Source organism: Corvus moneduloides, chromosome 16 (assembly GCF_009650955.1).
Source record: "Corvus moneduloides isolate bCorMon1 chromosome 16, bCorMon1.pri, whole genome shotgun sequence".
NCBI classification, from domain to species: Eukaryota; Metazoa; Chordata; class Aves; order Passeriformes; family Corvidae; genus Corvus; species Corvus moneduloides.
The window spans coordinates 15,099,017-15,126,324 of NC_045491.1; the positions used below are offsets into that span (position 1 = coordinate 15,099,017).

Sequence of the window (27,308 nt, forward strand, 5' to 3'; positions counted from 1 at the left end):
GACCAAGGCCCCTCAGGCGCACAGCCAGTGCCTGGGAGGTGCTCCTGCACTTGGGGCAAGCTGCTCCAAGCCCCTGCCTGGAGCCCTGGGGAGCACAAGGCATTCTGGAGCAGCCCAAAATCTCAAGGGTGTAGTGGTGTAGCACCTGAGCCAGCCCACATCTGCCCTTCACCCCTGGCCTCTGTGCTCCCCCACCCTGCACATCCCCAGCTCTAGGTCACTGCAGGCTCTGCACCAGCCCTCAAGAACGATCCCAAACTTCCAGCAAAGCCATTTATTCAACTTTCCTGCTCCCACAGATCTCCAGGTGGGGACCCACATGAGCATCCCCAGTGCCCCAGAGGGAATTCATGGCATGGCTGCCCCATTGTGCCAGCACCCCAAGCAGGAGCCCAGCCAATAACATGGGCAGAGGTGCTTGACCAGAAGCCCCAGGCCTCAGCTGTGCCCGGTGCCAACACAGCCACGTCAAGACAGGGCATTTAAAAAATTAGATGTTTTGTTCCTTACAAATGAAAGAGGGACCTGACAGCAGCAGTGTGTCCCTGAAATCAAAGCATAACTCTAAGGCTCTGGTGCCCTCGCATAAGCACATGAACTCCCTGCAGGGGCTGTGCAGGTTGATCTGGGAAGCTCGCTTAAGAGTTTAATGGCCATAAAAATAAAATCGCTTTTCCCTGCTTTAGACAAACCCAACCCCTCCTGGCTGAGCAGTGGGATCGCGTGGGCAGCCACTGCAGCCAGCCACGGGTCGGAAAGTTAGAAGTCTCTCAGCTCACCCACTTTTAATTGAATGCCAACAGAGCGGCGTCACTCCATCGCCTCTGTCAGCGGCTGCTCCGCCACAGCATCAGCGCCCAGCCCCGCTGGCTGCTCCAGCGCCTCGGCCCCCGCCAGCTGCTCTGCCAGGGCCTGGCCCTCCAGCCCCACGAGCTGCTGCTCGGCCCCCGCCTGTGCTGCACCCGGGTGCTCTGCCCTCTCTGCCAGCTCGTTGCCCGCTTTAGCCAGCTCATTGCCTGCCTTGTGGACATGCAGGTGTCCTGCTGCCCCTCCAGCCTGGTCGATGGCCACCTTCTTCGGCCTCTGCGTGGCAGCCACCGCCTCGGCCAGCTTCTCCTCCGGCACCATGTTCAGGATCTTCAGGGCAAACAGGAGCTGGAACTTGGCGGTTCCTACGAAGGAGTTGGCCAGGAAGTTGGGCAGCCCGCCCATGCGATCCTTCTGGGTGTAGAGTGGGACACGGACCATGCCCATAACCTGCAACAGCACAGGCACAGCTCAGCAGGGGCCACGGCAGCACCAGCCCCCCCGCCCTGCACCCCCCTCTGCCCCACACCCTCACCCAGTGCCCGCCAGCCCTTGGCCCAGGCTTGCCCTGCCCCTGTGCCAGGTCCTGCCCCTCCCTCCCACACCAGCCCCTGCCCCTGCCTGCCCTCAGCCCCACTGAGCCCCTTCACTGCCCCTTCCCAAACCCCACCAAGGCCCCTGCTCTCCCTGCCCATCCCCTCAGCCCAGCCCTGGCTCTGCTCCCCCTTCTGCCCCTTTGGGGGGATCCCGCTGCCCCAGCCCACTATGGGGAGGAGTCCCACTTTCCCCTCCAGCCCTGCCCTGCGTGGGGACACCACGACTGACCCATGAGTCCCCCTCAACCAGGCCACAACCCAGAGCCCTCTGCCTCTGCTCACACGGCTGCCGACACCCACCGAGCGCCCCGTGGGCGCGCGGGGAGGCCCTGGCTCTCGCGCTCTGCCCCGGCCATCAGCCGCACTTGGCTGCCCGGGAGGAGGAAGGTGCCTCCCGCACGGGAGGAACTCGGGTCACAGCGACATCACCACACCGAGGTCACGGTCCAGTCCGGGGCACTCAGCCCAGGGCAGGGGGAGATCCCCCCCCAGCTGCAAATGGCCCTCGCCTGCATCCTGAGGCCGAGCGGTAACACGGGGCTCGTCCCTGCGTGGGTGGACACCGGGAAAGGCTGGAGCCCGAGCTCGCTATGCTCCAGAGCCTGCGGCACGACCCCGGCCACAGTTCCTAACGCCGATGCCACGGGCGGTGCGGGCACCTGCCGCCGGCAGCTCTACCTGCGGTGCATTCCCCGGCCGGGCTGGCCAGGGCAGCCCGGCAGACCCAGGAGGGAAGCGGTGCCTTCCCTGGGCTAACTGAGAGCTCGCACACCCCTCCCGGGTGTCCCACCTCCATCCCGTGGTCTCGGGAATGCACCGCGCTGATCTCGATGGTGTGCAGCTCCTCCAGGGTGAGCTGCCTGGCGTAGAAGTGTGCCACCACGCGATGTGGCCCCTCTGTCAGGTGCGAGCACAGATAGTCAGCTTCCGTCAGGCGCACACAGCCTAAACCCAAGCCCAGCACCCGATTCAGACCGTCCTCCAGGGACCAGTAACGGCGATCCACGAACCCCCCGGGAAAGCCCAGCAGTCCGTCAAATCGCATCTGCATCTGCAATAGAGGCGCAGGGTGTTAATGGGGCACGGCGCGGCCCCCGGCGGGGGGCGAGGGGGCGTCACGGAGGCCTCCGGAGGAGCCGGAGGAGCGCGGGAGGCGTCGCGGCCGCTCCGTCGCGGCCCTTCCAGCTCCGGCGCATCCACGACCATTCACCGACAGCGGCCCGGCCGCCGGGGCTCTCCGCCCCGGCCGCACAAACCCGCGGGCCCGGGGGCTCCCCCCCGGGCTCGGGCCCAGCCTGATACTACCACCCTGCACGGGAACTACCGCGGAGCCACCGCCCCTCAGCCCGCCGCCCCCGGAGCCCGCGGCCCGACCCAGCCCAGTCCGCCCCGACCCAGCCCGAGGGCCCGCCCGCCCCCGCCCTGGTCCCAGCCACGGCCCGGCGCGGCCTCGCCCGCCCCTCACCAGCACGGCGTAGCGCAGCGGGATGCGGCCGAACAGCATGCCCGGGTTGGGCGCGTACAGCATGGCGTGGCACGAGTGGCTCCAGCCCGGGCCGAGCCGCATCGCCTCGTACCGCGTAAGCGGCTTCAGCTCGGGCACGCCGGGCACGCCGAGCGTGGGCAGAGGCGGCAGCGCGCCCATGGCGGGCAGCGGGCCCATGGCCGCCATCGTCCCCACGGCCGCCATCGCCTCGCGCCACCGCCGCCCGCTCCGCGCACGCGCCGCGCCCACGGCGCCTCGGGGGCGGGACCGCCGCCCGCCTCAGCCAATGGGAGCGCGCCGCGCGCCGCAGGGCCAATGGGCTCTCGGCGGCGCCCGCCAATCCCCGCGCGCGCCAGAGGCGGGGCCCCCCGCGGGCGGTCAATGAGGGGCGGGAACGGCTGCGCGCGCCGCTCGCCTTATTAGGGCAGCGGCGCGCGCGGGGGCCGACGGCGCGCGCGGCCAATCACAGCGAAGCGCGGGGGAAAGGAGGGGCGCCGCAGAGAACGCCGGGAAGGAGGCGGGGGCGGGAACGCACGAGCCCGCCTCCCGTGCCCTGGCCCCGCCCCCTCACGTCAGTCTCCGCCCCGCTGCGCTGGCCCCGCCCCTTCCGCAGTGGCCCCGCCCCCACCCTCGCGGGCCCTGCGCCCATTGGCCCCGCCCCGTCCGGGCCCCGCCCCTCCAGCCTGGCCCCGCCCCCTCAGCCCCTCCCCCCCGCCCCGCCCGTCGCAGCCGCGGCCGGAGCCCCCCGGCTCCCCCCCGGCTCCCCCGGTGCACACGGACTCGCGTGGCTGCTCCACGGGTTTATTACTACAAACATAGACGGGGAGGTGGGGGGGATGTGCCCCGGGACCCCCCGCAGAAGCAGAACAAGGCACACGGCGTGGGCAGCGCCGGGCTCTGCGGGAACGGGGGGCGCGGGGGTCACCCCGCACGGGCTGGGACAGGGCTGACCTCCACGACCCCCTGCCTCGGGGTGGGCTGGGGCTGACCCCCGCGCTCCCCCGCTCCCGCGGAGCCCTGCGCCCCGGCAAGGCAGGGAGGGCCACAGCTATGTACAGGGGCAGTGACAGCAAAGGGCTGTGCTCGGTAAGTACAAAATATACATCGGTAGTGTCCTTCATCGGCCGACTCGAACCCCAAACGCCCCGCCCCGGCCCCCACAGACACCTCCCACGTAAAAACACGACACCAGCCCCTACCCACCGCCAGGAAACATGCACGGGCTGTGCCGAAACCGTGTCGGTGCGAGACCCCACACAGCGTCCCCGGGAGAGCCTGGCGGGGTCCGGCGGCACGGGCAGGGTCCGGCCCCGCTCACGAGAGGCTCTGCTCGTCCTCCAGGTGCAGACGGGTCTGCTCGAAGAGAAGGGGCTGCGTGGGGCTGCCGGTGCCGCGGACGGGGAGCATCTTGGTGAAGTCAGATGAGCCTGGGTGAGGAAAAGCGAGTTCAGCCTCAGTAATGGAGTCCTGGCGTCAAAGAGCCCTGGCAGGGTGCTCAGCCAGCCCTCCTAGCCTGGACTGACCACAGGAGATAGGGCTGGAGCCAATGCTGCATGCCCTCAGCTGCAGGCTCAGTGTCACAGGGGGGACACAGGACACTGAGGGGGGACACTATCTGCCACAGCCTGGGAGAAGCCAGCAGGGGCCTGGATGTTCGCGGTGCCCAGGAGGCAGCAGAGCCCACGCACAGCAGAAGCCAGTGGGGAGGGGTTTCTGCTGCCCTGCTTGGCATCCTGGCACCCAGGGGCACCCAGGAATGGGAAGGGAGTGAGGACAGAGCCAGCAGTGCAGCCTGGCTGGTTTGCTGCCCCTCCGTCCCTGCCCCGATGGCCAGGACCAGCCCCATCCCCGCTCTCTGCCAGCATTCCCAGGAGGGCCTTGCTGCCCCACACAATAGGGATGCATAAGAAGAATGAGAAGACGTACCAGCTTACTCCTCTATACCAACAGAGCAGGAATCAGGACCCAGTGCTGCCCAAGACAGGAGGGAGGAAGGCAGACAGAGAGGGAAGGAGACATTAGAGAGGTAACTCAGAACAGACTGCGACTCTATGGAAGTAAACAGGCTGCAATGACAACAGTCAGAGGTGAGGACAGTGCAGTGTCCCATGGGTGTGCTCAGAGCACAGTACACCGGGACCCTCCCCGCCGTGACAACACTGCCCCAGTTCCCCAGCAGCTGGCCCAGATGGTTCCCCTCCCTCACCCAAAAGCAGGAGCACATTTGGGAGCGCACAGGAGGCCTTTGTCACACAGAACTGTGCCATGGAGTGGTTGCAGCCCAAGAGAAGAAAGGAGGGGAAGGACAGAGACACAAGGGTGAGGGAGGAGGAGAGAGAAGGGGGGCCAAGTTACCTCTGTGTAAGCCCCCCTTGCCCACAGCTCGTTCTGCCCACTGGGAGGAAGCGGGAGCCCATGCACCGGGCAGGAGCGCTCCAGTCCCATCCCAGGGCTGCGGGGCACAGCTCCACAAACCCCCCTGGCCCTGGAGCCACTGTGGCAGCTCCGGCCCCAACGGCACGGCCGTTACCTGGCAGGAAGACATCGACCGGGGCGTCACTCTCGGACTGCGTCAGGCTCCGGCTCTCGCCGCAGCCGCCGTCCTGCAGCACATCTTCCACCGAGGGCGGGCGGCTACCTGGAACCAGCCGAGAGCGCGGCCCCTCAGCCCCCAGCACAGCACCGCGGGGGCTCACGGCCAGGGTGGGTCGAGGTCCATGTGAGGAAGCTCCCCAGGTCCCTCCAGCCCAGCTGATGTCCCAGGAGTGCCAGTCAGATTGGCCCAGGTCACAGTGCCAAAGGGCCACCTCTTCACGTGCAGCCTTGTGGCCCAAAACGTGCCCATCACTCTCTCTCACGCCATCCTTGTCCCCTGTGGGTCCTGACTGAGCACCAGAGACCCATCCCAAAGACCCAGAGACCCATCCTGTGTGCCCAGTACTGTGGATGCTCTCACCAGGACCTCAGTGGTGTTCTCAGTGTTGCAAGGAGAGCCCATGGCATGGAAAGCTCTACTTCAGTAAAGCTCAGAGCAAGGTGAGATGCTTGGCTAATACACCAGGGAGATCTGTGGATTTTGCTCCCTCGCCTCCAAGAAAAGACCTTTCCCTGGTGAAGCACAGAGCCTCAAGAGATGGACTTAGGGGGCTGCATGTTTCAGAGCTCATTTGTTCATTCCCCAGTTGTCCCTGTCCCACCACAACAGCACTGAACACTGAGCCGAGGTCTGGCTGCACCCACACCTACCCTGCTGCACCGATGAGGCCTCCTCCATCTCTTCCCCTGCCACGCTCTGTAAGGAGGGACAGCACAGGTTACTTCTGCAGCTGGAGGCCTTTGCTGTGCCATTCTCCTGCTCTGGCTTTCTCCAGGGAGCTTAGATGGGGCCAGGGCTTGTTCCAGGGCAGGAGCAGGGGGCTGCCCCCAGTGCTGTAGCACCAAAGGCTGGGACGGAGGGGTCTTACCAGCAGTGGGCACTGGAAGCTCCTAAGGCCCAGCTCCCACCCCTGCCCCAAACACTGCTGGGCTCGCCCAGGATGCTGGGGAAGGTCAGCTCTGCCACGGCTCCAGCTGAGTGGTTTTCCACTCCCAAAGAGGTGTCAGGAGCATAGGGAGTGGCTACCTCCTTCCCCATGGAGCCCTAGGGGTAAATAAAGCAGCCAAGACTCTTGGTTCTGGGCAATGGCCCTTCAGCAGTCACTTCCCATGTCCCAGAAGCCCCCCCAGCAGAGCACACACTTACCTCTGGAGAGCTGGTCTCCCTCAGGACCAGCTCACCCCCACTCAGCACCGCCTGCGAGTCAGAGTCCTCGGAGAGCTTCTCCTCATCCTCCTCATGGATTGGGGATGAGGGGGACCGTAGTGTGCTGCAGCAAGAGAAACTCCATTTGCAGGGAGCTGCCAGCACCCTGGGGCCTGGAGGACTTGGGGGCAGCACAAGCCAACTCTCATGGGCAGGAGCTCAGACTAGGGAGCTGAATTCACCAGAGCCTTCGGTATTGGCTACATGGAGAGCAGCAGCAGCAGGGTGGGACAGAGCCAAGTGGTGCCAAACTTTGGCACAGCAACATGAGGCCCAGGTCCCACACTGCTCCTCACACTTTCAGGGCTCCCTTCCCAGGCGAAAATCTGGGCTGGAGCACAGTGAGGAATGCCAGGAACAAACCCAGTCTGATCTGATCTGAACAGCCCTGTATCCTCACCTAAACCCTCCATCAGAGGGCCAACAGAGGAGCCTTCAGACAAGAACTACAGGATCTCAGTGCAGCACTTTGTGCTCTGAAATTCAGCTCACTCCTCTCCCCATTCCTTTGCTACTGAGGAGCTCCACGGAAAGCTGAAACCCAGTAAGGTCTGGACATCAAATGTAAATTCAAGGACTAAGTGCATTGGGAAGGAGACACTTCCATCCAAAGTCTTTACTGTGGGGGTGATGAGGCCCTGGCACAGGGTGCCCAGAGAAGCTGTGGCTGCCCTATCCCTGGAAATGTCCAAGGCCAGGTTGGACAGGGCTTGGAGCAACCTGGGATAGTGGAAGGTGTCCCTGTCCACAGCAGTGGGTTGGAACGAGATGAGCTTTATGGCCCTTTCCAACCCAAACCATTCTGTGATTCTGTGATTAAATTCTCCTTGTTAAAAATCCTCTTTCTTTTGGTGACAGAGCTGTAACCTCAGGTTGAACACAGGGACAATGTCCCAGTTCTCTCCCTGGCACAAGTGCCTGCTGGCCTCCTAAAATTCTGAGTTAGCTGTGCTAGCTGTGATGGGACCAGCCAGAGCCCTCTCCTGGCTCCCAGTGCGTGTGGCCACCAAGCTTCAGGACTTACAAAAGGAGTGGACCCTGTGCCCTGCTGACCTGTCTGGAGACTTGCTGCGCTTGCCCTTTTGGTGGCCACCCTCCAGGGCTCTGTCCATGCCCACAAGCGGGCGGCTGGCGGGAGGCATCCCGTCCACCACCCCGGAGAAGCTGATCTCATCGTACAGAGGGGCCGAGGGGATGGAGGGGGACACCGAGCGAAGGCCGTTCAGCGCTTCCAGCAGGGAAATGGGCTCGTAGCCTGGGGGGATGTTGTCAGAGCTCTGTGGGTGAGAAGGAGAGGGGATGTTAGGAAAATATCACCAGGCTGGAAGCCCCCTGCCCCCCCCCCCCCCCCAGGCAGCTCATCCCCACAGCCACCTCTCCAGGACACCTTGGCTCCCTCCCCAGCAACAGCCACACATTCCCCTCAGGGCTGTAATGCTGGCGATGCTCCAGGCAAGTTCCCAGAGCAGTGCTTTCAAGAGCTGGGCAAGGAGGGTGAGAAAGCAGGCTCCTAAAAAGCTGCTATAAAGTATGTTTGGATTTTGTCCCCTGAAAGCTCCTCCAATGGATCAGAGACCCTTCCAGCTCAAGGCACATCCCAGTTGTGCTCCCAGCCATGGAACATGCAGCTGTTTCACAGCATCGCCAGTGTCAACAAGGCAGAGCTGAAGGAGGGGAGCATGTGAGATGGTTCTTGAAGCCTACGCCAATTCCATTTCTCCTGTGTCCTCTCAGCTGTTAACACTGGCTCCCTGCACAGTCACCTCTGCTAAAAGGCAGGAAAGGGATCACAGAACCACTAAACCCATAAGGAGGAAGGAAAACCACACCAATTCCCATTCCCTCTGTAAATCACAAAGCTGCCAGTCAAAGCGACCCTTGCAAAGCCATTAAATCAACCAATTTAACTCCAAAAATCCTCCTGATCATAAAGACTGTGGACACAGGGACAAATGGGGTTTATGCGCAACCCAGGAGACCACAGGCAGCTCAGCCCAGCAAATCAAGAGGCGACACTGCAACAGTCCAGCCTACATTAAACTGAGCTGTTTCAGCCCTGTGTCCTTAAGGAGGTGGTTCTAAGTTGTACAGAGGATGGCACGGTGCTGCTAAGCCTGGCCATGAACCTCCACAGCTTCTGTGTGCCCCATGTCCCAGTCACACAGCTGCAGATGAGCCTGCCCAGCAGCCTGTTCCAACACAGCCACTAATTTTGTGAGCTGAGTGCTGAACTGACTCACCTGTGGTCACTGGAGGACTTAGGTTTGATGGGGAAGGAAGAATGAGTGGCACCTGGGGTCAATCACCAACCCACATCCCAGTATTGGTCCTGTGATGGCTATGAGCTTTGAAGATAAACAGCTCAGCTAAACAAGGAATGGGTTCTCAGCTGCTGCCAGCTGTAGGTGGTGGGGCCAAAAGCCATCTCCAAAAAGCCTTTTATCTGCAGACAGCAGCTCAGCTGTGCTATTTTGTGGACAGAAAAGTCAGGGAGACAAACCCCCTTTGAATCATGTTTGGGACTTTTTCTCCTGGCTGTGCAGACCAGGCCCTGAGGGTTCAAAGGCTGCCCATTTGGGGTGCTGTGGTGAAAGCTCAGGTTGCACGGCACAGCTCAGAGGCTGGAGGAGGATTTCCCAGCCGGTAGCTACAACACCTTCACTGAGACACCACTCCCTTCTGGGACACTCACACCACACACACCCAGGAACATTGTTAGTCCCTGTGGGAGCCTTGCAGAGAGCCAGAATGGGTTCAAACTTGAACCCAGCACCAGGTTTTCTTCAGACCTGACAAGCCCAGCAAGCCACGTTCCTACAAGGCTGAGCATCTGAGCTGGCTTGAGCAAAAGAAAACCGCAACCTCCTTGACAGAGATGACAGCCATGGCTGTATTTGATGGGAGTAAACAAAGAGGGCACAAGCAGCCTTCCTGGCCTGGGGGCTCCCTCACCTTTCCCCTTCCCAGCTCCTGGACCCCCACAATTGACATTCATGCTGTCCCCAGCATAGCAGTCCAGTTACACACTCCCAAACCAACTCAGAGGGTCCCAACCAAGACAAGCTCCATCCTTCCTGTTTCCATAAAAGCAAACCAGCCTGTCACAGCCAGTGCTCCTGAATCCAAGACCAGCTCCAACTGCACCTCTACAGCTCAGCACCAGAAACCGCACCAAGATGTGCCCACACCAAACTGCCAAGGGGATGAGGTAAGTGCAAGGAAGCTTTTAGGTGAGCTGTGGGGACTGCAGCTTGTCCACATTCCTATGAAGCTGTAAAAACATCTTGGCCAGGAACCATAAATCAGCCAGAGGACAGTCCCTGAGATTCAGCACCCCTATGCCAAGCTGCTTCCTCCTTGCTTGTTCCTCCACAGGCAAACCAGGGATGTCAGTGATCTTCTGTGCAGGGTGTGAGCATCTCACTGCCAATGTGAAGGATGTGGAGTGTCACAGCCTGGCAGGGGCACAGGCCAAACCCAGCATGTCAGCAAGCCCTCGTGTGTAACACTGTCATGTGCAGGTGACGCTGCTGGCAGAGAACTGTCAAGTGCAACCAGCCGAGTCCACTTACTGTTCTTACTTCCCTTCTAGGCTTCCTGCTGGGCAGGGAGACAGAGCTCACCTTAAGGGGTTTAAAGGGGCGCTGTCAAGAGAAAACCATGTTTTAAAGAAGTTGTTTCTTGAGATTAGTGACAGGAAGAGACACACAGCACCTCCTCACCTTGCTGCAGGTGACAGCACCCGTGTCCTCCATACACCACGTTCTGCTTCACCACAACCCTCGGGGCTTCTCCACCACCCTATTCCTCAGCCCTAGCTGAAGGCAGCAGAGGGCAGATGGATAAACCCAGCCTTTTTCTGTGACAGTATCTGTTCCCATGAAAGCCTGTAGGATGATTTAGATGCTGTTCTCCTTCTCCTCACTCTAATCTTGGTGTCTCAGCAGAGCCAGCTGTGCAACAGCATTGCTCAGGCAATGAGTTGCTGCCCTCACCATACTGGGGACATGCAAGTGGGCCCTGAGGCCACCACAACACTTCCCATCCCACACTCCCTCAGATGCGTGCCAAGACACCCAGGGAAGCTGCCACAAGGAGGCCTGTCTGCTCCCACGCTGGGAACCCCAGTGCGAAGTGCATTTCATCCGTGTGCTGCCACACAGATGTGTGTGCAAGTCCAGCTGGAACCCCTCTGCCCTGTTTTCCCAGCTCCCACCCTGCCATGCCCAGAGTCTGCCACTTTTCTGCTAGGCCAGGCAACAAGAAACTTTCTCATCCTGAGGTTTCTGTGGCTTTGTTTCCTCCAATCCAGTTGTGTTACTCACCCATGGCAGTCTAGCAGGTTGATAAAAAAGGCGACACTGCTTGGGAAGCCCTCAGTGGAGGGTCTGACCAAACCTCCTGAGGTCCCAGGGCCCCCAGCCATCAGGCCAAACAACTCATGCACCCACCAGCCGCTGGCTCAGGCTGAGACCAGTGCCCAGGCTTTGTACAGGGGTCACCAGGTACTTACAGAATGCTCATCATGGTCCACACTCTGTGCCAGGACAGGGCTGAAGGACACCGGCGACAGAGCCCCTGGCTTCTTCCTCACTGCCCGGATCTGCAGCAGGGCACGGAAGGCTAGGAGAGAACAGGAGGTGGTGACTGCACAGCCCAGCAGGGCCAGGCCGTGCCAGAGCTCCTCACCTTGCCACAGACACACTGTTGGCATGAGGGAGCTCCCCTGTGCACGGGGAGCTGGGCCATGGAGCACCCCAAAGCCAAGTGATGGGGTCAGGCTTACAGTCCATTGATCTACACAGGGAAGGGATCAGCTGGCTGAAAAGTCTGGGTACACAGAGCCCTTGTGGATAACAGGCACTGCCTGCCCCAGTACAGTCATGGACAGGGTAATTCAGGTACTGTACAAGTGTAGAGGCCCAGAAAAGTTCCCCTAAAGGGTAGGTCACAACACCACAGTAAGAAAAACATGAGCTCGGCCTCAGGAGTGCACTGCATGCTACAGGTTGGGTGGGGGACTCATTAAAACCCCTCTGGGTTCCTTCAGGCCCCACAAACCTCAGCCCTGGAGTCCAGCTGTGGTGGTGAAAGGCTCCAGCTGGAGGATTAGTGGCTGTACTCCTGCCTGCAGCACAGCCACCCCTCAGTCCTCCCACCACCACAGCTTTGATCTCCACTCCCTGCAGATCTCTTCTATCTTGCAGATCTTTAATATTGTTTGTTCCCCTGTGCCAAGGGCGCAGACATCTGTTCTGATGCAGCTGTGGGAACTTGCCAGGCATCTCCCTAGTTCTTGTTGCACTCAGCCCCTTCAAGATCAGCCTAGAGCCAGAGAACAGAGGTACAAATCTATCCTTTCTACCTCTGCACTCCCCAGAAGCAGATTCCCAGGAAGTCTGAGATGGGGGCATTTTCCAAACAAATACAACCCACTCCCCTGCAGCCTGCAGATGAGACAATGCTGTTCCTGTGTTTTATGGTGTGCTACTTATAGTGAAGGCTGTCTGGCACTTCCTCTGGTGGGATCTTGCTTTTGGTTACTGCTCTTTGCCATGTTTGGACTGTCTGGACTTAATTTCTCAGGCTGAACATCTGTCTTAGGCTCTTTATTTCTTTTCCTGAGAATTGTCAGTTAGAAACAATCAAATACATCAGAGACCAGAGGGTAAAATACACACTCTGCCTCTTCCAGCAAAAACACAAATTTCTCAAGGGCCTCCTGTGCCTCTGTGCTTTTGAGAAAAAACACAGAATTCAGCAAATGCTGCCTGAGTATCAAAACATGTATTTAATTTTTTCCATCTTTTGAGAGCTGAGCAATGCAGGGGTTAAGCAAATCCTCCTAACTCCTGGCAGAGCAAAGGACTCTAAAGCGACTGTTATCACATCTCTGCCTCCTGGTGAAATCTGGGTAAGGTTGTCAGAAGGAAAAAAATCATGCTATGTACTTGGACAGCCCTCCAGTGGTGCTGGCTGCTCTCTCAGCCAGATACCCTCAGGATAAAGCTTCTCCATCCCCTCCTTTGGGGTATTTTCCATCATCTTCACCAAAACACAACAAGTGCTGACATGGCACAGCCCAGAGCACCTGCACCTTCAGATCCACCCCAGGGAGAGGGCGAGTGGCCGGGGAGGCACTGGACAGAGAGCCATTCTCCTCTCCTGTCTGAGAGTGCTATTTTAGGTGCTGAGAATCTTCAGATGCCAGAGAGAGCAGCAGCACGTGCGATGCTGAGCCTTGGGGAGGGGGACATAAAAGAGGCTCCTTCTCCCAGCCTGCACTGCTTTATCAGGAGCCTGGGAAGGGGCATGGGGGACTCACGGAGCCTGCAGATGGGGCAGTTGTTGGCCTGGTAGCGCAGGGTGTCGGCGCAGGAGTTGCAGAGGCAGAGGTGGCGGCAGGGCAGGATGAGGGTGTCCCGCAGGTCCGACAGGCAAACCACACACTCGTTGCTGTTGTCACTGTTCTCGTCGTCTGAAGGCTGCAAGGAGAGGCAAGAGGTTGGCATGGGAATGGTGGGGGCTATGCCAAACTGGCACGGGACAGGAGCCTGCAGGAATTTCCCACCCAGAAGTCTGTGGAAATTCTCTTTTTGCAGCTCTCGGCAGGGGTTTCTCAAGGAGAGCAAGATGTAGCTCACACAGCCCTGCTCACACTCCTTCATCTCAGGGCACTGCACTGTGAATTCATGGCAGAGTTGTCCTTCCCCAGAGGGGACCTGTTTTGGGGCAGGGATCCCCTTGACTGAGGCTGACCAGGAACAAGTTCCTGCCTCCCATCCTGGTGGCTCCAGGGTCAATAGGGAAGCGAACTCTGGCAACTCCAGCCTTTCTTCCCCACAGAGAGAGCAGCCCCAAAAGGAGCTGTGTGCTGCCTGTCATTCCAGCCATGTCTAGCCCAGCATCCACAGGTCCCTGAGGAAGTGAGTGGTTCTCCTGCATCTCCTGTGCTGGCACAAGCTCTGATGCAGCTGCAGGAGAACCAGCCCAGGATGCTCACCTGCCCACAGCTACCCTGGTAAAAGTGTGCACCCATTCAATGTGAATGTGCTTCGAACCCATCTTTCTCAGAGCCTCACAAATTGGATCACAGCCACTGATCAAGCTGGGAGGAGAAACTCACTCTCCAACCATAAGACTGACACCAGAAAACTCCACAGTCTCCCCAGTGATGTCACAGAAGTTGTGTCAGAGCCCACTACGATGACCCAGGATGGGGCACCCTCCACCTTCACCTGGGGCCCCTTTGGTCACTGGGGCTAACACATGCCAGACCATGGGCAACCTCACTGTAAACAACAACTGTGCTGCTGCCACATCCTCACCCAGCCTTTTTTTGGAGGGAGAGCAGGCTCTTTGCTGTCCCACTCATGTGGTTTGCTGAATAAGGAAGAACAAAAATGGCCCCAGGCCACTTGTCTGATGGGCTACAAACATTGCTGGATCAAGAGAATCATCACAAGACCCCGGAAGGCCCAAAGAGAATCCTGTTAAATAGATCCTGTGCAAGAAAAATTTTAGAAAAGATTTCTCCCTCCTGCCTCTTCGGGTGCTACGTGTTGGCACAGGCAGACAGGGATCACAGGAGGCTCTGGGCAGGACACTGGAGAGGAAATCCTGCTTGTCTTGCTCTGTGGCTACTCCAGGGTTTGCTAATCATGGACTCCACACCCTGGAGCAGTGTGATCCCGAGGCCAGCACTGGGTGGCCCAGTCCACAGCCCAGGTGGCAGCAAAGGGCAGCTCTACAAAGGCTAAAGGAAGAATAAAGCAGTCACATAACCTGTGCAGGGCTGTGCAGCAGGCTGGGATCCAGCAGCAGCTCCTGCCTCAAGATGGGAAACGTTTCTGGTTATGCATGCACATCCCTTACGGGTGCTGTGCTCCCTCCTGCTGGGGAGTGCAAGAGGAATGCAAAAGGAATGTCTCTGGACACTGCAAACCCCAGAGAGCTCAGTTCTCTGAGACACTACAGGAACATGCAGAACCCCCAACCAGAACATGAAGGAGCCATGAGAGCAAAGCACAGACACCAGGCATGACTGCCTTGACTGCAGAGAGGCAGCAACACTGGCTCTGTACAAGCCCTAAAAATCAGTGCTCTGACACACCCCTGGGGCACTGATGCCCTTCTCTCCTAGCAATCCTAGCCCTGGGAACATCCTCATGCTGCCCAAAATCACCTCAGCACAACTCCACTGACTGTTTGGGCCTGACACCAGGGATGATCTGTCATCCCTGGGCTTCTTTGGTGCCTGCAGGAATGACATAGACTTGACTCTGGGAAGCACCTCCCCATTGCCCTGACAATCCCCATCGTAAAGATCAAAAGCAGAAGATGCAGGCTGGAAACCCCCAGCTGGGGGAGCCTCCTGGGCACCTTTACCTTGGTCTCCTGGTTGTTTTTGTTCTCGATGCCATAGATCTCCTGAAGCAGGTAGCTCACCCGGTCAACCTAGGGGAGAACACCACAGTTGGAGTGACAGCTGCTCTATCCTTGCTGGTTTATGACCACCTTCCCTCCCTCCCTTTGTCAAATGTCCATGTTGCACCCAGAGCTCCCCCCTATAGTGACATGAAAAAGTTAACAGAAACAAATATTGCAAAGGACAGCTGGGAAGAATGAGTTTTTCCTTGCTCAAAAAGTAGAGCCCATCCTGCCTGGTCTGAGCAGAGAGTAACAAAAATGGCTAGCTGGGCTATCAAAATAATCTAAAAAACAAGTACTCTGCTTGTCCCAGACATCTAGAGGGAAAACACACCCATAGCTCAAATAATCCAGAGGAAAGCAGCCTTCCACGGTCCTCTCCTCTGTGAGGTCCTGCTTAACTTTAACCAAGATGAACTTCCACCCATTTTTGCAACCTCAGCAGATGGCCTGTGCCAGCAGCTCCTTGCTGGCACACCAGTGGCAGCACATCACCTCCCTGTTCATCCCCTGGCAGCATAAGGTAAAGCTACTGAGAACAGACAAACCATGTCCCTAAGCATGAGAAGCACTCAAAAAATAACTCTACGTTAGTGCAGTGTCATTTACTGCCATCCCCAGGCCCTTGGTGGCATCTCTAAATCGGGGGTGTGGTGGCAGAAGGTGCTTGAGGCACAGGTGGAAGTCGCTCAGAGCCCCAACCTGGGATAACTCCAAGCCATGACTTCTGCAAACTGGCAGGTGCCTGCAACCCCTCCCTGAGCAGCTGAATTACAGCACTGAGGCAGTCAAGATTCAGTCCTGTTAAACATCTTTATTGATGATCCGGGTGACGGGATCAAGTGTACCCTCAGGAAGTTCACAGACAACACTAAGTTCGGTGGGAGTGTTGATCTGCTGGATGGTAGGAAGGCTCTGCAGAGGGATCTGTAACACCAGGGGAGGCTCATTTCTTCATGGAAGGGGTTGTTAGACATTGGAAGAGGCTGCCCAGGGAGGTGGTAGAGTCACCATCCCTGGAGGTGTTCAAAGATCGAGTGGGCTGCGTGGCATGGTGGTGATCAGTCACAGGTTGGAGTTGATGATCTTGCTGCTCTTTTCCAACCTAAATGATTCTGTGATTCTGTGATCTGGTGCTACACAGCAGCTTCCCCAGAGCAGGATGTGTTCCTCCACAGAAACCCTTGCGACAGGTAAAAGGGTTGCAAGGTACCAAACAGGCAAATCTCACAAACATGGGGAGGAAATGCTTTCCTGCCATCTCCTGCCATGTCCAGCTCACAACACGCAGAGAAGCCAAGGCACCAGCACCCCGCTGCTGAAAAGAGCTTGCCAATCCCAGGACCTCTGTCATTTCCACGTCTAACTGGCCTCTCTCCTCTCCTCTTGTCACTGCTCAGAAGAGGAGTGGCTTTGCCATGGGATTCCAGTGCTGCAGAAGATGACACGTGCCAAGGTGGGGGCAAGAGCTGGCTGTATCCAGCCCATTTGCCAGCTCAGAATTGCTCTGAGCTGGGACACAGCAGCGACAACAAACTAATTCCAAAGTCTCCCTGTGTAACTCAGTGTGCAGCTCACAGACAATCTGTTCTAGGCCTGCATTTCATGGCAATGAGATCAGCAGTTGGACTGCTGAGCAAACCCCTCTGCAGCAGCTCACAACTCACCCAGGAAGTTTGGGAACAATTATGTGGGAGATGTTCTTTTGTAACTTGGCATTTCAAAGAGAGCCTTGTTCCAGCATGCTGACTCTTCAGAGGATCATGATGAGTGGCAGTGAGTGCAGAAGTTGTCAGCCCAAAGCATAGAAGAGGTCAGGAAGAAAGAGGCCCAAGTCTCTGCAGGAGTCTGCGTTGCTTTTGACTGCTTCCCTCTAAAAATCCTGAGGAGCTTCTGTCCCAGTAGGGAAAGGGTGAGCAGTGCAACAAAGCTCTTACTAGGAAGAACTCCAGCTTTTCAGAGAGGGAGTAATTAAGAAGGAGTAGGTGGTTGTACACAATGCTTCACCTTCATGCTTCTCCAACCCATCCCTGACACCACGTCATCCTTGCAAAGGCTTCCGTTGCTATTTACAGCCTCGGCAGATGCACATGGAGCCACTGGCCAAGTCCAGGTCATGTTTTTCCGCTGATCCATCTGTTTATATTCATCCATGCTGACTTTCTTCAGACAGGTTGGTGCTTAGACTTCAACTGATCTCAGCACAGAGCAGTTCAGCTCATGCACTGCTGCTTCCTGATCAATACCCACAAAAGGTACCCACAACCCTGGCAATGGCAGGGAGGGAAATGCAAAAGAAAAGCAGGGATGGCAAAGAATGTACAGTGTTATACAGATGGTTTACTCCAGACATAGACTCTACACCTCTGCTCTGTGCTCATAAGGGTGAGGATGCTGTTTCAGTGGTGCTGTGTGTTTTTTCTAACAAGAGCTTCCTTCTATTTCAAAAGCCACAGGAGAGAACTCACAAGCATTACATTTTACAGACTGCCAACAAAATAGAAGTACCCACAGCCAAACACCGAGTGGGAAGGTGACATGCTCTGCCAGTGAAGACAGACAAGCACACATTGTTTCACTGCAGGAGTCAGCTAACCATCCTGCAGTAGGGTGGAACTTCCCTGGACAGCACCATTCCCAGCAAAACCCTCCATTTTGGGAGTCTGGAGTGCTGAGTGGAGAAGGGTGCACACATTACCTTAGAGTGTACAGTAACCCAACACTGACTTACACCATGTAAGCAGAGGTTTAAACATAAAAAAATTAACTGCCCCTCCCCAAAAAAAAAACCCCTCCAGTGGGATAAATTAGTGGCTTTTCATGAGCAAGTCTGAGGACAAGGCATGTGTCTCTGCACAGCCTTGGTGAGGCAGACAGAGAATTACCAAATGCCATCTTGAGCTATGATTACTGATAGTGCTTGTAGCTCTTTTCTGACCCGGGGACTGGAATTAACATCTTAGAGCAAAGAGTGTCTTACTAAAGTACTTAATGACCTTCTTTGTAGTAAAAGGTACTTAATTCAAATCAGAAATCCCTAGCTATCAAGTAAGCAGACAAAGTGAAACTCATTTAAAGCTAAAACACAGCACACAGCTAAAGCGGAGAGGATCGACCACCAAAATTTCATCTCTTTCTTGAAGGCATTTCAAGCTGATCCTTGCAGCAGAATCACTACCAGATTTCTTTTTAGAAGCTGAAATTCTTGGCAATTGTAGCAGTTTGCAGTTGCTGATGTATTTCTGGCTATGCAGGACTGGATGCAACCCCAGTCTCGATAAGGCACTACTCAGCTTCTGCACATTGCACCACACCAGGATGGGGGACGAAATGGCAAAATTAAGGGTTGCCAGCACACTGCTGCCTTTGCTTGTGATATCTGAGCTAAGGAGGTGAGATCTCAGGCTCTCAGTGAACACCAAACCTTCCCACTGGGTACAGCCAGGCACCTGTGGGACACCAGAAAGTCTTTAACCAAGAGTAGACAGGAAACAGGTACTTACGATCTGCTTCTGTTTAAGCGGTTTCACAGAAAAACTGCCATCAACGTGCTAGCAGGGAAAAAAAAAGCATTAAATAGATGAAGTATACAAATCAGAATTGACTCATTTCAGAGATGTGTCTGCTAGCTAAGGGGAGGTGGGGTGTGTATCAGCAGGACAGCCTGGATGGCAGTCCCTCCCAGCAGAGTTAGTGGAACAGGGTATCAAAGCGCTACTGGTCTGCTCCAGTGCAGAGCCAGATGGACTTGGCTCAAGTTAAACCTGGCTGAAGTGGGTCAGAGCACACACAAAACTCCCCTGGCACACTGGATGCTTTCAGGTTGCAAGCAGTCCATCTGGGTGCAGACACTTCTTCAGCCAGTCCAGCAAGACTTGGCAGGGGATATTTGTTAACACCCTAAATAACATCAAGTGACAGAGTCACTCGAGGCCAGCACCCTGACAGAGCAAGGGGGCTGCCATGAGGCTGAGAACAAGGTTTGCCCACTGGATGGAGTCAGAAACAAGTCCCACGTGCTCCACATCCTCAGAGCTGCAAGCCTTTCATTGGCTCAGTGGCAGCAGGCACAGCTGGAACAATTCTGTGCATGCCTGCTGCCAAAATTAATGATGGGAGTAGTGTGCCAGTTCTACTTTCCACATCATCCACAAGGGCCACTAAACTGAAAGAAACCAACTCCCCTGCCACAGCCTAGAGAGCAGCAAAGGAGACTCAGGGGATGCTCCAGTAGGTCCTGTGAACAGCTGCAGATCTGCATCTGTTTGCTGAAGGAGTCTCAGAAGGAAGGGACAACAACACTGCACCCCAGACAAAACAGTCCTGCTTTCATGCAAACAAGTTTCTGCCTTTGGAGGAGCTGCAAAGTCAGATTACATACAGGATCAAGGTTATCCTTTTGATCTTAAAGATACATACAAAGAGCAAGTTACCAAGTCCTGCTGGTCTGTCTTCCCTCTGAACAGCTCTGGGGATCAGCAGTGCTCATTTATCAAGGACCTCCCCTGGATTTATGGACCTACACTTCAAAAGCTGCAATTACTCTAAGGATGGGGAATATATTTTAACCAAACAGGGAGGATGAAGAACTCAACATGTACTTTGCCTTGTGACTTTTTATTAAAAGGAAGATTTTAATCTTGTTTTAAGTATTCAGTGGAAGATGAGAGATAAGAAGTGGCTGAACTATGACTGAAGGATTCCAGTGTGTTGTTCTCTCACATCAGCCAGAGGAAACTACAATTACATCCCTGCCCTGATCCTAGGGGTGCTGCAGCTGACTCCATCTCATTTCTGACAGATGTCCAATTGCCAGGAGTAAAGCTACCTACAAAGCCAATGCTCAGAGCAGCCTTTCTAAAAGGGGAAAACTCATTTTCTTCACAGACCAAGTCCAACAAAAAAAACCACATAGAACACTTAGAGCATCTTCCAGCCATATGGCTGCCTTAGGACTGACTGTGCTTCCCATGCCCTCTGACTCAGCTTGTCACCATCCACATTATCTACCTCAGAGGAACAGAATTAGGACCTGGCAGGAACCAGGCAGATTGAGATACAAAAGTCAGCCACCTGCCAGCTGGGAAGTGGGGAATTTCCAACAGCACAGCACTGATGCTGCTCCCCTCTACATTTCCAGCTCTGCTGCAGCACCTCTTGCCTCACGTCAGCATGTCACTCCAAGTATCACCTGCCCAGGAAACGTGTCTGCAGTATTACCATAACCAGACACAACAGGGTTATGCTATGGACAGGCCCAGTTATAGATACTGCAACTGTTTTCAGGCTCCAGTTACCGTGGGAAGAGAGTTTGTTATCAAGGCTTGTGCATACAGCTTAGCCTTACCATGAAGGCAGGGGTCAGTTACATCAAGCACACCACTCAAAAGCAGTGGAGCTCAGTCTTTACAGATGCATCCCAGTCCTTCCAAGAGGGCTTGGTCCTGTGCATAAACTCAGGCCTAACAGTGGTGCAGCAGAGTCTGGACACAGCAGATCCAGTTCTGCAAAAATCATGAGGCCCTGGAAAACTGCATGGCAGCAGCCAAGGCCAACACCTTCCACCCTCCATGGGAACACACCCTCTCCACACACAGGAAACCATTCCCTGAGTGACCAGCTCAGGTACAAATGATAATTACAGGCTGCACAGGAGCTGCTGTAAATGATTCTTTGTACTACAGCAGCACCCAGGAAGCCCAGTCACGGGCCAGGACTCTGCTGTGCCAAGTGTTATATAAATATAAACTAATGACCTGTGGAAATGTTTACATACACAAGAACAGGAACAGAGGGATAAAAAAACCACCTCATTTACCTTTTCAAATGCAGCCAGAAGAACATGGGCATGACCAGTGACCTCAACCACTACTGCAAAAAGAGAAAGGGCAGACCTGGTTAAACCTTTGAAACAGCACAAGCATAAAAGTACCCCGAGTTGAATTTTAGTCCATTGACAATTTCTCAGCTGCTATCTGTTCCATTTTCAGCTTCTCCTGCATTTAGAACTTTTCTTATCTTGTCATCAGGTTGGTTCAGAACAGGGCAAGAATAAAAATTTGCTGGGCTCTGTGGTGGGCCCTACAGAACCATGCCTTCATTGTCCTGGGTGCTCCAAACTATCCCACTTCATTTGCAGAGGTTGGAAAGGGACAACAAAACAAAGCACTCGGTGCAATTCTCCCATCGCCTCAAATTCCTGGGTTTAATTACCTGAATTTATTACAGAGCTATCTAGTTTAACAACAGTTGGCAGCACTTCCAGCCCTGTTACTTATCACTTTATTTCAGTCTAGTCAGACATGCTTATGAAACATTTATTTCTCATACCGACTTCAGCCACTGAAACATCTCTGTCCAGTTCTTTCCCCAAAGACAAGCATTTTCCCTCTTCCAAACTTGAGGGTTCCCTCTTAATCCCACAGCAATGGGAAGGGGCTGTCAGAGGTTTCAGTACTGCATTCCTGGCTGCCTCAGCAAACAGAGAGAAGAGGAGGCGAGGTACAATCCCAGTCTCTCTCACTTAGGACTCTGAGATTCTGTTCAGCTCCAGCTGGTTGGATCCTTTTCCTGAACCCTGTTCAGACTCATCATATGGAAATGGGAGACAGAGTTTGTGGAGGAGTCACAGAGGGAATGGAAGGCATGGAAGCACCTCATCCTGCTTAGAGTGATGAGGGCTGTGCTCAGCACAGGCAGGAGAGCTGGTGGGCAGCTCTGCCTGGAAGGTGCAGCTCAAGGAAGCAACTCCTGTGCTGTCTAAAAGGGAAAGGAACTCCACGCTTCCTTTGGGCTCCCAGAACAGCAGAGACAACAGAGGAACCATACCCTGGACTATGGCACACAGACCATGTTTGGAAACAGCCGTATGTGAGAGAGGGGAGATTTGCCTGCAGATTTGCTGGGTAACTGAGGCTGCTCGTGGCAATTTGGGTGGAACCAGGAACACAACGAAATGCAGAAAAAGGGGTTAAAACTGGGAATTCATCTGCTTGCTCCTCCCACTGCCAGCCAGGAGCAAAGCTGCTCTATCTCTCATAGTAAAATAAAAAAAGAAATTCAGGTCCCTTCCCTCTGTCTGAATGGCCAAGGAAGAGGTAACAGAATCCACACCCTCTGTGCATTCCAGAAGTGTGTGTGTGTGGCCAGAGTGGTGTGACCTGCTCTGTGCAGCACCTTTCCTTCCTGTTCTGTGCCTCTCCCTGGGAACAATCCCACTGGCAGCAACGGGACAGGGCTAACACTGCAAGCCATGGCAGAGCTCAGTCCAAACCAGCATCTCCCTGACTGCTATTTTAATTTATCATTCAACCTTATTTAACACAAGCGGTTCCAGGCCAACTGCAATTTTCCAGGTGCTCCAAACACACCAGGCCAGCTCCTTCCAGTCCCATCACTTAAAAAAGGAATCAAAATACACAACAATTTCCTCAAATCTCGCTCAAGTGTCACACATTTTTGTGCTGATATTCTTTCCAGGAGGGGATTTAAAAGCAGCTCGTTTTCTAGGTTATTAAAATAGATGGGAGTTCACTATTGGCTAAGATTGGGCATGGTATGTGCATAAATGTATGCTTCCCATACTGCCTCCTGTTCTATTTTTGATCCTTCTAGACATGCCCAACATTAGAGAGAACAAATACCTTGCCAAAAGTTCCATCAACAGAGGAAGGTGTTTTATATTTATGGTCAAGAAATACACATATATGTCGATATTACTAACAGTGCCTGAAATCACTAAAAACAGATGCTCTTTAGAAGTAATTTCCTTTATGTTGCACTGTGCTTTGTTAGTCACACTTTAAATTGGCTTATTCAGTTCTATTTCTGTCTGCTTGGAAGACTGTAAAACAACGTAATGAGTTTCTGGGCTTTTTCACGTCTACAACGTAAGAAACTGAGCAAGTGACTGACCTGAACAATGTGATCAACAATGGATTTTTTCTTTTCTAATTATCTTAAATTTTGTGCAGAATGTGACAGAAGTGAAATGCTGATCCTGCTGACCATAAAACTCCCCAATTTCAAAGAAAATGTGACTTTCTTTGTGCCTTTTTCATTGCTGACACTCCAAATGAGCCCAAAAGCACACACCCCCTAAGGGAAATACCATGTAAGGTGAGTATAATCTAAAAGTAATAATCTAAATATTCACTGGACTACCCTCTCCAAAACAGCAGTGTGCTTTAAAAATAATCACCAATTAATCATAATTACTAATTATGATTAGTTATTAATTATTTTAAAATAATCAACAATTATTTCTCCTCAAAGGTTATGTTCTTTCACAGTAACCATTCAGCATCCTCAGAAAAAGCACAATTTTAAACTCCTGAATGAAGCTGCATTTGCTTGAAGAGGGGCCTGAGTATTTTAAAGCCATTTCCTTTTCTCTGCTGATTTCCAGGCTTTTAGGAAGACAATTTACCCCTTCAAGAGAGAAAAAAGACCAACTTCCCCCTCCTTGACCTATAAACTCCAAAAGAAAAACCCAACAAGCAAGGAAGTCATTTGCTCTAATTTGTGTGCCTGGCACTGGTGGCAGAGCCAGGAGCTCTCCTAAACACTATTCCCACACTAAATAGCTGGCCATTTTTCCTGTAAAAAATGGAGACTATTTTTAAAAGTATGTTTTTTATGTGGTTAGCTTGGCCCTTTTAATAAAGGGAAGTTATGGTGAACTCCTGAAATATTTTTATTCTGCAAAGGGTCCCCAAGGAGGCCAGTCCTGAAGGGGTCACATAAGCTTAGAGAGAGCCAGGAGAAAACCATGGGAGCAGAGCATCAACTCTTACCATCCCCTTCATCCACCACTGCTCGGATGACCACAGGGAACACGCCACGGTCCAAGTCAAAGTTCAGCTGAGGGAAAGAAATGAGCTGAGGTTACACAATTCACACCAGACTTGCCTGAAGACAACACTGCAGATCATGTTAGATCAATGAAGGGCCCTTCTGACAGGTCCCCAGTCCCTGGTCCCAAAAGGACACGACAGAGCAGGAGGATTTAAAATTCCAGGCACCAACTTTAAAAGGGAGTCAACTACAACACACACACATTGATGTGGCACTAAACACCAGCTGTGGATAGCAAGGCAAAGGATCTCGGTTTGAATTTCGAATGGTATTTAGTTCTCATTAATTCATGTATCCTAAAAGTCTTCTGAATGATTTGTAGGACAAGTTTCTCAAAATACATCCAGTGCCACAATTTTGCTTATGTACAACAGGATATATTGGTTTTAGCACAGCAGCACATTGTGCTCCCAACACCACAAAGAGACCCTGGCTCTGGTATGAAGTTCCTGAAGACATAAGAGGAAAATCTGCAAAACTTCAAGCTCACACAACACTTTAAGGAAACACCAGACTGATTTCCATCTCTTGGCATGTTATGAAATGCAGGTCCCTGACCTTCTAATTGGTGAGAGTGAAAATTTGAGTGCAAGGGAAACAGTCTCAATTTCTCCCTCTGCCCTACACTTCATTAAAGCACATCAAAAGCTCCGTGTCATCTTAGAAATACAAGGAAAAGGCAACCTCATAAACACTGTCCTATGCCAGGAATGGAAGTGGCTCAGGGACTGGATTTCTGCTGGTTTTGTTAATTACTGACTTGGAGGTTTTTGTCTCATCTCTTGCCAAGACTGAAAAAAAAGATGTCATTTCACCATGATGCTCCAGGTAGTCTGTTTTCAGTTTCTCCATGAGAACTGAGACCCAATTCCAAGTGCTGCAGCACGGTTCAGACAGTGCTTTGGGGCCACAGCCCCAACATCATTTGCAGCCGGATTTGCTCCAGTCCATCAAATGAGAAACCATTTGAAGGCAAAGTCACATCACAGAATCGAGGTTGCTTTGCCATATAAACTCTGGTGTTCTCAAACAAAAGGCCTCTTTAAGGCACCATTTCACATTCATTTTTAGGGTCCTGAACACAACGGACTCAACACAAGCCACACTCTATAATTTCCAAGCAAATCAGTAAATAAAGAAGATAAAATAAACTTTTATAAAGCCTTTTACAGAACAACCCAACATAACATCAGTTTCCCTTCTTCCCCAGCCAAGACCTACGTCATATCCGAGTATTACACTAAGCAAAAATATGAAATAAATCCGGGGGTTTTGAACAAGACCAATAACAAAGCTGGAAAGAAATCTGAAATGTCAGTTGTAAACAGCTAAGACACTGCCAGCTGTCTTCAGATAAAAGTGCTGCATTTTGGTGGCCAGTTAGGAAGATTTAGGACAAGGACCAATATGTAACACAGAGCTGACATGGGAGGGGAAACTCTTTGGAATTAGTGCTTGTTCCACATTTTTTCCAGCTCCAGTAACACCAATGAAAAAAGAGGAAACAGAGGATGCAGCAGAACAAGCAGAGAGCTGGAAACCCACTTTTCCTTTAAGCTGTCAGAGGGATATGACTTTAGTACTTGAGTTAAAACCTTGCTGACAGGAACAAAAGTGAAAATTAAGCTTCTCAATTCTTTAAGAATAAAGGGATCTGAGCTCTCTTAGACAACAGAAGGGATTGAAAAGCAGCTCTTCCAGGCTTTTGTAGGCTGAACTTGTGAAATCATCTATTGGCAGAGAAGCCAAGACATCAGGAGACCAGACTCTGCAGGCTCTTGGTAACCACCATGGCATTTGTTAAGGCACGGGACTGATTATAGTTGTAACTGTAACTTCAGGACAATAGCTATTCAATCTTTCAAATACATGAAAGATTACTTTTTTTCCCCCTATTTTTTTCTTTTTTCTTATTTTCTTTTCTTTTTTTTTTTTTTTTAATAGGTAGAGTTATCTACCAGGGTTCACATATGCAATGCACTTGCACAGGCTTGGGTCAGGAAATGAACACCATTATCAGTGTGCATTTGCTGGGAGAGGGATCCACAGGAACAAATACATTAGCAGCAGCTACAGAACAACTACTCTGCCTTTGAAATCTCTTATCACAGTGCTGCACAGAGCAGGGGAAAGACCAAGGCTTTCCTTCCCTGTCTCATGTGCAGGGGAAGCCCTTGGGTCAAAGCTTTAAGGCTCAGAAACCTGAGGGTTGCTGCCCATGTTGGAATTTTGCAGATACCAAAGATACCAAAATTAACAGAACTCCACAAATCTTGGTATGTAGAAAAGGCACAAAGCTTAATTAAAACCAAGCCCTGGTCTGTTTGCAGTTATGGGTTAAATTAAGAAGAGGGAAACATTCCCTTATTCAGCATTGATGCACCAGTGTACATCTGCCCCAGAAGGAGAATATCCCCTCACAACACTGTACTGCTACAGATAACAGAGCGGGATGTGGCCCTTTAACAGAACAGGACTCTTTCAGAGCAGTGGTCTCCAAACTATTCTGACTATTCATCCCATCAGTAACATGTTTTGAGCACATATTCCCAATATGTGTGGGTTTTTCATCATCTACGGGTTATATACATGTATTTCTGCAGTCCTTCCCACACCCCAATGAATTGTATTGCATGCACCTCACTTTGGAGACCACTGTACTAGAGGACCACCCAAAAAACCCCAAAATCTTCAAACTAAAATCCATGAAAACAGACATCACGACAGACATTTGTTCCCACAAGCTCTTTGGCTGGCAGGAAGAAGAAGGCTGAGGAAAGCAGGTTTTCCATGACAAGCTCCAGTGTCAGTCTCTGCAGCCTCCCTCCTAACTCAGCTGATCAGTGATATCAAAAGTCACTTCTCTGGATTTTCTCCCAGTTGGCCTGATCTGCCTGCCAAGTTCCCATACTGCTCCTCCCAGGGCAGTACCCACAAAACAGAGAGAAACAGGGAGAAAGCGTCTTCCAGCCATAACTTCATGGCACTAAACAGAGGCCAGTGCTTCTGGGACAACAGGGTGTGGAAAGAAGGGGACACTGAGAAGACACTTACCTCATCATCCTTCCACTCTGAGAAATCAATCTTGAAGGAAGGCAGGGAGAATTGCTGGCTTACCCCTCTCTTGTAATGAACCGTCTCGGACTGCAGAGAGGGATTCTTTGTGCTGTATCTGAAGGAAGGGGGAGAAAGAAAACTCGCTGTAACAAACGACTGCTCCCTGCTCGGCTCTCACTCCCCCACCCATCGGCCTTTCAGGAATCACAAGTGGCAGCTCTAAGGGCAGAGCTGGCAGGGGCTGGCAGCCATTCAGTGGGGACACAAAGAGGGA

The 27,308-nt window shown here is 53.3% G+C and overlaps 2 protein-coding genes across 7 annotated transcripts in view; both read right to left on the reverse strand.

Annotated features, from left to right (window-relative positions):
* Positions 1 to 262: 262 nt before the first annotated feature.
* NUDT16L1 (nudix hydrolase 16 like 1) lies at positions 263 to 3,127 on the reverse strand. The gene is made up of 3 exons (XM_032125508.1): positions 2,869 to 3,127; positions 2,194 to 2,454; positions 263 to 1,257 (listed from the first exon to the last, which is right to left on the reverse strand). Exons 1-3 carry the CDS (start codon positions 3,091 to 3,093, stop codon positions 811 to 813), a joined length of 933 nt encoding a protein of 310 aa, XP_031981399.1. The 5' UTR covers positions 3,094 to 3,127; the 3' UTR covers positions 263 to 810.
* A 549-nt stretch (positions 3,128 to 3,676) lies between these two features.
* The window catches only part of MGRN1 (mahogunin ring finger 1), a 50,081-nt gene continuing 26,449 nt past the window's right edge, over positions 3,677 to 27,308 (reverse strand). Inside the window, exons 5-18 of one of the 6 annotated variants that reach the window (XM_032125846.1) lie at positions 27,032 to 27,149; positions 23,917 to 23,983; positions 20,940 to 20,992; positions 18,625 to 18,672; positions 15,080 to 15,148; positions 13,017 to 13,176; positions 11,205 to 11,314; positions 10,264 to 10,335; positions 7,745 to 7,968; positions 6,632 to 6,755; positions 6,136 to 6,181; positions 5,420 to 5,527; positions 4,816 to 4,827; positions 3,677 to 4,316 (exon numbers count right to left, since the gene is read on the reverse strand). In XM_032125846.1, coding sequence (XP_031981737.1) covers positions 4,820 to 4,827; positions 5,420 to 5,527; positions 6,136 to 6,181; positions 6,632 to 6,755; positions 7,745 to 7,968; positions 10,264 to 10,335; positions 11,205 to 11,314; positions 13,017 to 13,176; positions 15,080 to 15,148; positions 18,625 to 18,672; positions 20,940 to 20,992; positions 23,917 to 23,983; positions 27,032 to 27,149 — 1,207 coding nt within the window. In that variant the 3' untranslated portion in view covers positions 3,677 to 4,316; positions 4,816 to 4,819. The other 5 variants (XM_032125844.1, XM_032125840.1, XM_032125847.1 and 2 more) reach the window with 5 other exon arrangements.

Coding starts and splice junctions, on each gene's coding strand:
- NUDT16L1 (XM_032125508.1), bottom strand. CDS start 3,093: ATGGCGGCCGTGGGGACGATGGCGGCCATGGGCCCGCTGCCCGCCATG. Junction 2,455..2,868: donor CGCTGCGCTACGCCGTGCTG/GTGAGGGGCGGG, acceptor CCTCTATTGCAG/ATGCAGATGCGATTTGACGG. Junction 1,258..2,193: donor CCCGAGACCACGGGATGGAG/GTGGGACACCCG, acceptor GTGCTGTTGCAG/GTTATGGGCATGGTCCGTGT.